Raw genomic sequence first — 12,066 nt, forward strand, 5'->3', positions numbered from 1 at the left:
TAGTTTTTCTCCTCCTTTCCCCTTCTCTTCTCCTTCTGGGACACCCACAACACGTATATTTGTGCGGTTCATATTGTTCTTGAGTTCCCTGATACCCTGTTCAAATTTTTCCATTCTTTTCCGGTTAGTTTCTGTTTCTTTTTGGAATTCAGATGTTCCATCCTCCAAATCACTAATTCTATCTTCTGTCTCTTTGAATCTATCATTGTAGGTATCCATTGTTTTTTCCATCTTTTCTACTTTATCCTTCACTTCCATAAGCTCTGTGATTTGTTTTTTCAGTTTTTCTATTTCTTCTTTTTGATCAGCCCATGTCTTCTTCATGTCCTCCCTCAATTTATCGATTTCGTTTTTGAAGAGGTTTTCCATTTCTGTTCGTATATTCAGCATTAGTTGTCTCAGCTCCTGTATCTCATTTGAACTATTGGTTTGTTCCTTTGACTGGGCCATATTTTCAATTTTCTGAGCGTGATCTGTTATCTTCTGCTGGCATCTGGGCATTTAGTCAGATTTCCCTGAGTGTTGGACCCCACAGGTTGAAAGATTTTTCTGTGAAATCTCTGGGTTCTGTTTTTCTTATCCTGCCCAGTAGATGGCGCTCGTGGCACACGTTTGTCTACGGGATCCACCAGTAAAAGTTGCTGTGGGTCCTTTAACTCTGGAAAACTCTCGCCCTAGGGGAGGTTTGGCAGCCGAAGCATCTTGGAAGAGTGCCAGCCGGCCCGGGGGTCCAAACCCGGGGAGGGTCGCCGGCCGCCGCAGCACGTGAGAGCGCCCGACCGAATTTCCTAGTCGGCCCGGGGCACGAAGCGTGGCGGAAGGGCGCCAGCTGTCGCAGCCCGGGAGAGTGCACTGTTCCCAGCCGGACCGGGGAGTCACGTGTTTGGAAGGGACCCCCTGGTCACCGTTCTCTGCAGTCTGGGGATTTCCGACCCAACTCTCTTAGTTGGTCCGGGGGGCCTCGCGTGGTGGGGACGCCAGCCGCCGCGGCCCAAGTGGACCGTCTGCCCAATTCTGCCAGCTGCCCTGGGAAGGAGGAAGGGAGGGACTCCGGCTGCTTGCCGTCCTGCCCAGGAAAGCCCGCGTCCCTCGGTGATCTCACCAGAGCTGGTTCTCCCAGACAGTCAGCCGTTCCAGGATGGGGTACGCTGTCCCTTTGATCTCCGTCGTGGCTCCGGGAGCTGCTCTGTATTGTCTCCACTCCCCCAGTAGCTGTTCTGGAGGAGGAAAGGTGAGGGTGGCAAGGCTGTCGAGGCTGGTGGCGGAGGAGCCGGTGAAGGCGGAAGAGGGCACCGTGGTGGTTGGAGAGCCGCCGGAGCAGGAGGAGGAAGAGGGGAGAGGAGGGCGGGCGGGTCGGCTGCTCGGCTGCTGCGGGGCGTGGGCGCCGTGCGGCGGGCCTGCGGACAAAGAGGGGAGAGGAGGGCGGGTGGGTCGGCTGCCGCGGGGCGTGGGCGCCGCCCGGCGGGCCGGTGAACAAAGAGGGTAGAGGAGTATTTATTTTTAATCCATATGTTTTACTAATCTGTCCATACTGTAAATGAAAGGAGCATCATACACAAGGTTTTCACAATTACACAGTCACATTGCGACAGCTATATCATTATACAATCATCTTTAAGAAGCATGGCTACTGGAACACAGCTCTACATTTTCAGGCACTTCCCTCTAGTCTCTCCAATATACCTTAACTAAAAAGGTGATATCTATATAATGCATAAGAATAATCTCCAGAATAACTTTTTGACTCTGTTTGAACTCTCTCAGCCATTGACGCTTTATTTTGTCTCATTTCTTTCTCCCCCTTTTCGTCAAGAAGGTTTTCTCAATTCCTTTATGCTGAGTCCTAGCTCATTCTAGGATTTCTATCCCACATTGCCAGGAAGGTTTACACCCCTGGGAGTCATGCCCCTTGTAGAGGAGGAGGGCAGTGAGTTTGCTTGTCTTGTTGGCTGAGAGAGAAAGGCCAAATCTGAGCAACAAAAGAAGTTCTCTGGGTGACTCGTAGGCCTAATTTTAAGTAAGCTTTGCCTATCCTTTGCAGGGATAAGTTTCGTATGAATAAACCCCAAGATTGAGGGTTAGGCCTATTGCTTTGGTTGTCCCCACTGCTTGCGAGAATATCAGGAATTCTCCACTTGGGGAAATTGGATTTTCCCCGTTTCTTGCCATTCCCCTAAGGGGACTTTACAAATGCTTTTTTATTTACTGTTCAAATCACTCTCAGATTTATCAGGGTATTACTCTGGACAAACCTACCGAATCTCATGCTCTACTCAAGGTTCCATGTACTTATGGTGCTCAATTAAACTGTCAACGTAAGTTATATTAGGAAATGCACTAGTCAAATATAAATTTCGTACCAAATAAATATTATTTGCTTTAGTCTTACACATAAATTAAAGTTTTAAAATATGAATTACCATCTGTTTTCAATAGCTTGCAATATTGACATTCCTTTGTTCTTCCTCATGCAAAAAATTTTTAAAATTTGTACATTTAGTTACTATCATTGTACACTCTAGGCATTCCTAGATTATACCATATCAGTCTTTATCGTCTATCTTTCCTTCTGGTTTCATTTGTGTCCCCAGCCCTCCTCCTTCTATGATTCTCACATTCAGCTTCATCCAGTGTACTAACATTACTGTATTACAGTTAGGTAGTATTATGCTATCCATTTCTGAATTTTTGCGATCAGTCCTGTTGCACAATCTTTATCCTGTCAGCTCCAATTACCCAATATCTACCCTATTTCTATCTCCTGATGGTCTCTGTTCTTAGCTGAAATTCTCCAAGTTCATTCACTCATGTTAGTTCATATCAGTGAGACCATACAGTATTTGTCATTTTGTTCCTAGCTAATCTCACTCAGCATAATGTCCTCAAAGTCCATCTATGTTGTCACATACTTCATCATTTTATTCTGTCTTACAGCTGCATAATATTCCATCGTATGTATATACCACAACTTGTTTAGTCACTCGTTCGTTGATGGACATTTTGGCTGTTTCCATCTCTTGGTAATTGTAAATAATGCTGCTATAAACATTGGTGTTCAAATGTCCATTTGTGTCCTTGCCCTCATGTCCTCTGAGTAGATACCTAACAATGCTGTTGCCTGATCATATGGCAATTCTATACTTAGCTTGGGGAAGAGAATTTTTATGCCCCGTTCTCACCAGCAGTGTAGCCAGGGGCTGGCTTGGAGTATGGAGAGAGCAATTTACTGGTCTTTACTGTAATTTATGAGCCTCTTCTTCCCACTCTTCTGTGGTTGGAGTGCAGTGTTCTACTCTGCTTGGAGTTTCAAAATAGTTGGTTCAGACAGTTCCTGTCTGTTTAATAGTTGTTTTGATGGTAGGAATGAATCCTGGAGCTACCTACTCCACCATCTTTCCATAGTCCTCATCTAGACTATGTTTAACTCTGAGGAGCTTTCAAACTGTTTTCTGCAGTGGTCTCACCATTTTATGATCCCACTCACCATATATATGTTTCTGTTTCTGCATCTTCACTAACGGTTGTTTTTTTTCTTTCCATTTTTTAAATAATAGCTGTCTTAGTGGATATGAAGTTGTGTCTCGATTGTGGTTTGATTTTAATTTCCCTGATGACTAATGATGTTGAGCAACTTTTGATGTGCTGATTGCTCATTTATATATATTCTTTGGAGAAATAACTGCTTAAACCTTTTGCCATTTTTAAATTAGTTTGTATGCCTTTTTGCTGTTGAATTGTAGGAGTTCTTTGTAAATTCTGGGTATTAAACCCATGTCCAGATATATGGTTAGAAGTTCTTTTATCCCATTCTGTAGGTTCTTTTCATTTCTCGATAATGTCCTTTGATTCACAGAAGTTATAAATTTTGATGAAATCCTATTTTTATGATTTTCTTAGGTTACTTCTGCTTTTTGTGTTGTAAGAAATTTTTGCCATATCCAAGGTGATGAAGATTTTCCTCCATGTTACCTTCTAAAAGTTTTATGATTTTAGCTCTTATATTTAAATCATTCATGCATGTTGGTGTAATTTTTTATATATGGTTTGAGGTAGGGATCAAATTTCATTCTTTTGTATGTGGAAATCCATTTTTCCCAATATCATTTATTGGAGATTCTGTTCTTACTCCATTGAATGGACTTGATACCCTTGTCAAAAATCAGTTGGTCATACATTTATGTACCAATGTTTTCTTCTAATATTTACTCAGAAGATGTATTTTCAGTTCTATTATTTTCATTATTATTGTTTACCTTAAGATAATTTCTCTTAAAATATGGAGTTTAAAACAGAACATAAGACTTTAATAAATCCTTACTGTTACTTTTTGTTTCTGTTGCATTACACCACTGAAAATGGACAGATGATTAAATATTTGTTCATACAATAAATAACCAGTTTGGGTGACATGAACTTTTAAAAACTATTATCTGACTTCTATTTCCTAGATGGCTATGAAGACTGGAAAAGGATGGGTAGATGTTGGAAATGCTGTGATTGCTGATGAATTTTTTCATGCTGCCATGGTTGTAAGTTACCATTAATTTTTATTTAAATTTTTTGTATTTTTATTCATATGTATTATATGTTCATATACCATGTAATCATCGAAAGTGTAAAATCAGTGGCTCACAATATCATCATATAGTTGTGCATTTATCATCGCAATTGACTTTTTTTTCCTTCTTGTAAAAAGTAATATATATATAGAAAAGCAATAAATTTCAAAGCACATTGCCACAACAGTTAGTTGTAGAACAAATTTCAGAGTTTGGTATGGGTTACAATTCCACAATTTTAGGTTTTTACTTCTAGCTGCTCCAAGATACTGGGGACTAAAAGAAATATCATTGTAATGATTCAGCAATCATACACATTTGTTAAACCGTACCTTCTCTGTATAATTCCATCATCACCTTTGAACTTTCCACCACTCTTTAGGGGTAATTGGGCTATGCCCATTCTAAGTTTTTTGTTGGAAGGGTTTGTTGCTAATATGGGATATGGAGATGGAACTAGTTCATGTTCTGAAGAGGCTGGCCCCTCTGCATTTCAGGGCTTATCTGGTCCAGAGACCTATCTGGAGGTTGTAGGTTTCTGGAAAGTTATTTTCTTAGTGTATGGAATCTTTGAAGAATCTTATGTAACAACCTAAGTGTTCTTTAGAGTTGATAGCAATTGTTTTGGTTGGGGTTTTGCAAGTTATGATAGATAGCAATGTCTAACTGAAACTTGCCTAAGAGTGAGCACCAGAGTGGCCTCTTGATTCTGTTTGAACTCTTTCAACCACTGATAATTTATTTGTTACACTTCTTTCCCTCTTATTCATCAGGGTGGCATTGTTGATCCCATGGTGCCAGGGCCAGGTTCATCTCTGGGAGTTGTCTCCCATGCTGCTGGGGAGACTTTCACCCTTGGATGTCATGTCCCACATAGTGGGAAGGACAATGGTTTTACTTGCAGAGTTGGGCTTAGGAGAGAGAGGCCACATCTGAGCAACAAAAGAGGTTCTCTGGAAGTAACTCTTAGGCATACCTATGGGTAGGCTAAAGTTCTCTGATACCTACATAAGGTTCACAAGAGCAACCCTCAAGTTGAAGGGCTTGGCTTATTGAATTGGGTATCCCTAATGTGTAACACAGTATCAGGGATTTCCTCAGTGGTAAAGTTTAATAGTTCCACTTTTTTTCTCTCATCCCTTAAGGGACTTTGCCAGTACTTTTTATACTGTTATCTGCTTAATATACTCTGGGATTTATTTGTATAAGTTACCATTACCTTCTAGCCTTAGCAGAAATTAGTAACAGCTATGATTATTCTAATTGTTTTGCTGTATTATGGCTTTATTTTCCAGAGTCTGGAGCAATTATATGTCAGATTAATGGAGAGGAGTTCCACTGAGGCCCACTTGACCATGCAGAAGATTGCTGTAGAGCGAGATCTCTTGAAAGTGCTTTCTTATCAGGCTGAAGCAGTAGGTATCATAGTTACCAGGAACTTGCATTGGGGCATTTTGTATAAGTAAAGGCAAAAGTGATGAGATATAATCTATCAGAAGAAAGTCAGATGTCACTAGCCTTGTAGGATCTTATATTTGGCTTTTAAAAAATCTCATATCCTAAGGTCAGTTTACTAATAGCAATTGGTATCTGTGTGAGGGTGGATGCGGTTGAAAAGACATATATAGTTAAATGTCATTTTCAAACTGCAAAAAAATACCTGCCATTTGATTTATGGCAGCAGACTACTTGAAACAGCTGTCTGTGTTTGAGGGTCTTTTTATATTCATAGTCTGCCTAAAATATTTGCCTGAAAATAGACTTCTCATTTACATTTGTCCTGGGTTGTTTGCCAATGTTTTCCAGAATTCTGTGTCTGTTCCTCAGTGTTCAAAGTTGTGCTTTAGCTCTCTTTGGCTTGTGAGTTTCCTACTTTATGTCACCATGCAGTTAAATGTGATTTCCAGTTGACAAAATGTAAGTTGCAATGAGTTTTTTTTTCTGATTACATAATTCTAGAAGTGAAAAAGACCTTAAAAATCATCTAATATAATCCCCTTATTTTAATTTTTTAATATCCTTACTAAGATAGAACTCACATACCATAACATTCACCCATTTGAAGTGAACAATTCAGTGGTTGTAGTATATTAACTGAATTGTGCAATCTTAATCCTAAACTAAGTTTAGAACATTTTCATTACCCCAAATAGAAAACCTCTACCCCTTAGCTGTAACTTCCATTCCTCCCAACCCCAACCATAGCAAGCACTAATCTACTGAATCTATAGATGGCTTATTCTGACATTTTGTACAAATGTGGTCTTAGTGATTAGCTTCTTCCACTTACCACAGTGTTTTCAAGGTTCATCCATGTTGTCACATGTATCAGAACTTCATTCCTCCTTATAACTGAATAATAGTACATCATATATATATGCGCCACATTTTGTTGACCCATTCCTCAGTTGATGGACGCTTGGGGTGCTTCTTTCTTCTGTCTGTTGTGAAGAGTGCCACATGAACACTGGTTTGCAAAACTCTATTTGAGTCCTTGGTATGTAAGAAGTTGCTTTTGTCTTAAAATTTTCATATCTCTCTCTCCTTGTCTTTTGCATATATAGTCAATAAATCACGGGATGTATTCTTCTTCATATTTATCCTGTTTGCAGTTCTCTCAACTTCTTGGATATGTATATTTATGTCTTTTCCTAAGTTTGGGAAGTTCTCTGTCAGTATTTCTTTGACTGTTCCTTCTTCACCCCTCTCTCTGTTTTTTTTCTCCTTCTGGGATTCCCATAGTACATATATTGGTGCACTTGATGAGTCTCATAGCTGACTTAAGCTATCTTTGCTTTTAATATTTTTTTTTCTTTCTGTTCATCAGCCTGACTCAATTCAAGTGTCTTGTCTTCAAGTTCACTGCTTCTTTATTCTGCCAGCTTTATTCTGCTCTTGAAACCCTCCTGGGAATTTTCTAAAACACTTTTTATTCTGATATATAACAAATATGAAAAACTAATAAATTTCAAAGTACATTGTAAGAAGTAGTTATAGAACAGATTTCAGAGTTTAGTATGGGTTACAGTTCCACAATTTTAAGTTTTTCCTTCTTAGCTGCTCCAAGACACTACAGACTAAAAGGAATATAAATATAATGATTTAGCAGTCATATTCTGTTTTAGTTAGCTAAAGCTGCTGGAATGCAGTATAGCAGAAATGGAACAGCTTTTAAAGAGGGAATTTATTAGGTTACAAGTATATAGTTCTAAGACCATGAAAATGTCCAAATTAAGGCACCAAGAAGACATTACTTCATTCATGAAAGGTTGATGTCATCTGTAACACCTCTGTCAGCTGGGAAGGCACATGGCTGGCGTCTCTGGAGTCTTTGGCTTCTGGATACCTCTCTCAGCTGGGAAGGCACATGGTGACATCTGCTACCTTTCTCTCCTCATTTCATAAGGCTTCCCCGGGGATGTTTTCCTTCTTATCTCCAGAGATCTCTGGCTGTGTGGGCTCTAAAGCTTTTTCTAAAATGATTTCTTCTTAAAAGACTCCAGTGAGCAACCAGCCTTGAATGAGTGGAGATATATCTCCATGGAAACCACCTAATCAAAAGGTCCTACCCACAATTGGGTGGGTCACATCTCCATGGAAATAACTTAATTAAAAGATCCCACCCAGATCTGTCCTGTAACCACTTGTTGAAGAGTGCTCTGAAAACTATTGCTTTTTTATTTTTTTGCTTTGCGTATATGTTATACTATATAATAAAAAAAGTTAAAAAAAAAATCCTACCCAACGGTACTGAATCAGGGATAAAGAACCTAGCTTTTCTAGGGTACACAACAATTTCAAACCAGCACATACTCATTTGTTAAGTCCTGTCTTCTCTATTATAACGTCACCTTCTCTTTTGATTCTTCTTCCAATCTTTAAGGCTATTTGGATGATGCCCTTTCTAACTTTTTAATGTTGAAAAGGGGTGTCCATAATATGGGATAGGGGGATAAAAGTAGTTGATGTTTTGGGAGAGGTTGGCCCTTCTGGGTTTCAGGACTTCTCTGGCCTAGGAACCCATCTGGAGGTTGTAGGTTTCTGGAAAGCAAACTTATCGTGTGCAACTTTTGTAGAATTTCAGATAGAGCCCTAGATGTTCTTTAGGGCTAATAGGGATGGTTTCGTTTGGGGTTTGGCAAACCATGGAAATTAGCAATACCTACCTGAAGCTTCCTCCTGAGCATTTTTCATATCAGTTATTGTGGTCCTCAATTCCAGTAGTTTTGTTTGGTTCCTTTAAAAAATTTCTCTCTTTGTTTAGACTCTCATACTGTTCATTCACTGTTTTCCTGATATGGTGTGGTTCTTTCTCTGTATTTCCCTTCATCTCCTTAAGCATTTTTTTCATTTAATGTTTTTTCTTTTAATTATGAAATATATATACAAATAAGCAATACATTTCCAAGTACCTTTTAGCAAATAGTTATAGAACAGATTTTAAAGTTTGGTATGGGTTACAGTTCCACGATTTTTCTTTTTTTTTTCTAGCTACTCCATGACACTGGAGACCAAAAGAAATATCAATATAATGATTAATCAGTTATATTCTTTTGTTAAATCCCATCTTCTCTGTTATACTCCTTCTTCTCTTTTTTTGTGAGAAATAACATATATACAAAAAAAGCAATAAATTTCAAAGCACATTGCAACAATTAGTTGTAGAACAGATGTGGTATATGTTACAATTCCATAATTTTAGTTTTTTACTTCTAGCTGCTCTAAGACTGGGGACTAAAAGAAATATCAGTATAATGATTCAGCAATCGTACTTGTTTGTTAAACACTACCTTCTCTAAATAACTCCACCATCACCTTTGATCTTTCTATCCCACTCTTTAGGGGCATTTGGGCTATGGCCATTCTAAAATTTTCATGTTGGAAGGGGCTGTTGATAATATAGGTTACAGAAATGGAATTAGTTGATGTTATGAAGAGGCTGGCCTCTCTGCATTTCAGGACTTATCTGGCCCAGGGACCCATCTGGAGGTTGTAGGTTTCTGGAAAGTTACCCTAGTGCATGGGACCTTTGGAGAATCTTATATAATGCCCTTGGTATTCGTTAGGATTGGCAGGAATGGTTTTGGTTGGGGTTTGGCAAGTTGTGACAGGTAGCAATGTGTAACTGAAGCTTGCATAAGAATGACATCCAGAGTAGCTTCTTGACTGTATTTGAACTCTCTCAGCCACCAATACCTTATTTGTTATACTTCTCTTCCCCTCTTTGGTCAGGATGGCATTGTTGATCCCATGGTCATCTCCCACACCACCAGGGAGACCTTGAGTTGTGGATGTCATGTCCCATGTAGGGGGAAGGGCAATGGTTTCACTTGCGGAGTTTGGCTTAGAGAAAGAGAGGCCACATCTGAGCAACAATAGAGGTCCTCTGGAGGTGACTCGTAGGCATAGCTATAGGTGGGCTAAGCTTCTGTGCTGCATACATAAGCTTCACAAGAATAAGCCTCAAAATCAAAGGTTTGACTTATCGAATTAGATGTCCCTGATGTTTGACACAGTATCTGGGCTTTCCCCAGTGGTAAAGTTTAGTAGTTCCATATTTTTTCTCCCATCCCTCAAGGAATTTTGCCAATAGTTTTTTATTATCTGCTTAATATACTCTGGAATTTATCCTGGAATTACATTATGGTATAAAGGATTAAAGGCCCTCATTCTTATTCTGAGTTCCCTGTGTTTGGATTATTTAAATGATCTATCCTGAGAAATTGAGTTAGATTATGTGCAACAGAAAATTTAGGTTCTAAATAAAATAAAGTTTTTTCCTTTGGTTTCAAAGTGTAGGTGAAGTTCTAAAATACAGACAATGTCTTCTTTACCCTTGTATTCTGAATTACCTTAATCCCGACCTGGTCAGCTTCATTCTTATTTCTAAATACCAGGTTATATATATATATATATATATAAAACTGTCCCTCAAAATCCAAAGATAACAATTTCCACTCCGTACTAAATGTGAATTCTATAAGAGCTTATAATCTAGGTCCTTAAGCATTTTTAAGATCATTTTTTTGCAATTTAAATATTTTTATTTAATAAAACAAACAATACACTTAGAACCATCTAACATGATATCTTAAATTAGCTTATCCATAGACATATTTAAATAAAGTATCCAAATAATCACTTTAAAGCCTGTGTTTATACAGTAAATTTTATAAACCAATATAAAATGAAGGCAAACAGAGAAAAATCTACAAATATAGATATCAGAGTTTCTTAAATTCCAAATATTAAACAATATGTTAAAAATCATTTGATTAGTTATCAAATGTGCATACATTCTCAAAATATCAAGTAGAAAGTTATTACAAATATCAAGTTTGATATAGTAATGACCTATATTACTAAACATTTTCAAGTTTTTTATTTCAGGTATATATTTTATCTAATATTATATAGCTGCCTATAGTTTATATTTGTCAGATTTATGTATTCTGTTCCTTCTATCACTTTTTTCACTTTTTTTACTGTATAATATAACATATATACAAAGCAAAGAAGGAAACAAACAATAATTTTCGAAGTACTCTTCAACAAGTTGTTACAGGACAGATTCCAAAGTTTGTCATGGTCTACCATACCACCCTCTTACATTTTTCCTTCTAGCTGCTGCAGAATATAGGAGGCTAGAAGGAATGTTTTTTTATCATTGCAATTAACTTTTTTCTTTTTTGTGATAAATAACATATATACAAAAATGCACTAAATTTTAATGCACAGCACAACAATGAATTGTAGAATAGATTTAAGATTTTGATCTCGGTTAAAATTCCACAATTTTAGGTTTTTATTTCTAGCTGCTCTAAGATAGGAAACTAAAAGAAATATCAGTTTAATGATTCAGTGATTATATTTATTTGTTAAACCCTACCTTCTCTGTATGACTCCACTATGACCTTTAATCTTTCTATCCCATTCTTTAGGAGTATTTGGGCTATGACCATTCTAACTTTTTCACGTTGGAAGAGGCTATCAGTAATCTGGGGTAGGGAGATGGAACTAGCTGATGTTCTCGAGAGGCTGGCTCCTCGAGGTTTTAAGGCTTATCTGATCCAAGAACCCATCTGGAGGTTGGAGGTTTCTGCAAAATTACCCTAGTGCATGAAACCCTTGTAGAATCTTATATATTGCTGTAGGTGTTCTTTAGGATTGGCTGGAATGGTTTGGGTTGGGGTTTGGCAAGTTATAGGTAAGAATGTCTGAAGCTTGAGTAAGAGTGGCCTCCAGAGTATCCTCTCTACTCTATTTGAACTCTCTTTGCCACTGATACTTTATTAATTACGTTTCTTTTCCCACTTTTGGTCAGGATAGAATTGTCGATCCCACGGTTCCAGGACCGGACTCATCTCTGGGAGTTATCTCCCACATCGTCAGGGAGACCTTCACTGCTGTATATCATGTCCCATGTAAAGGGGAGAACAATTATTACACTTACAGAGCTGGGCTTAGAGAAAGTCAGGCTATATCTGAGCAACAAAAGAGGTCTTCC

General features: G+C 38.3%; 1 protein-coding gene across 3 annotated transcripts in view; it reads left to right on the forward strand.

The window, feature by feature from the left end:
* Nucleotides 1–12,066, forward strand: part of TEX11 (testis expressed 11) — a 483,245-nt gene that overhangs the window by 55,970 nt on the left and 415,209 nt on the right. For all 3 annotated transcript variants that reach the window (XM_077147058.1, XM_077147060.1, XM_077147059.1), the window contains exons 6-7: nucleotides 4,449–4,529; nucleotides 5,855–5,974. In XM_077147058.1, the coding sequence (XP_077003173.1) occupies nucleotides 4,449–4,529; nucleotides 5,855–5,974 (201 nt within the window). The remainder of the gene's footprint in view (nucleotides 1–4,448; nucleotides 4,530–5,854; nucleotides 5,975–12,066) is intronic.

Source organism: Tamandua tetradactyla, chromosome X (genome assembly GCF_023851605.1).
Source record: "Tamandua tetradactyla isolate mTamTet1 chromosome X, mTamTet1.pri, whole genome shotgun sequence".
Lineage (NCBI taxonomy): Eukaryota > Metazoa > Chordata > Mammalia > Pilosa > Myrmecophagidae > Tamandua > Tamandua tetradactyla.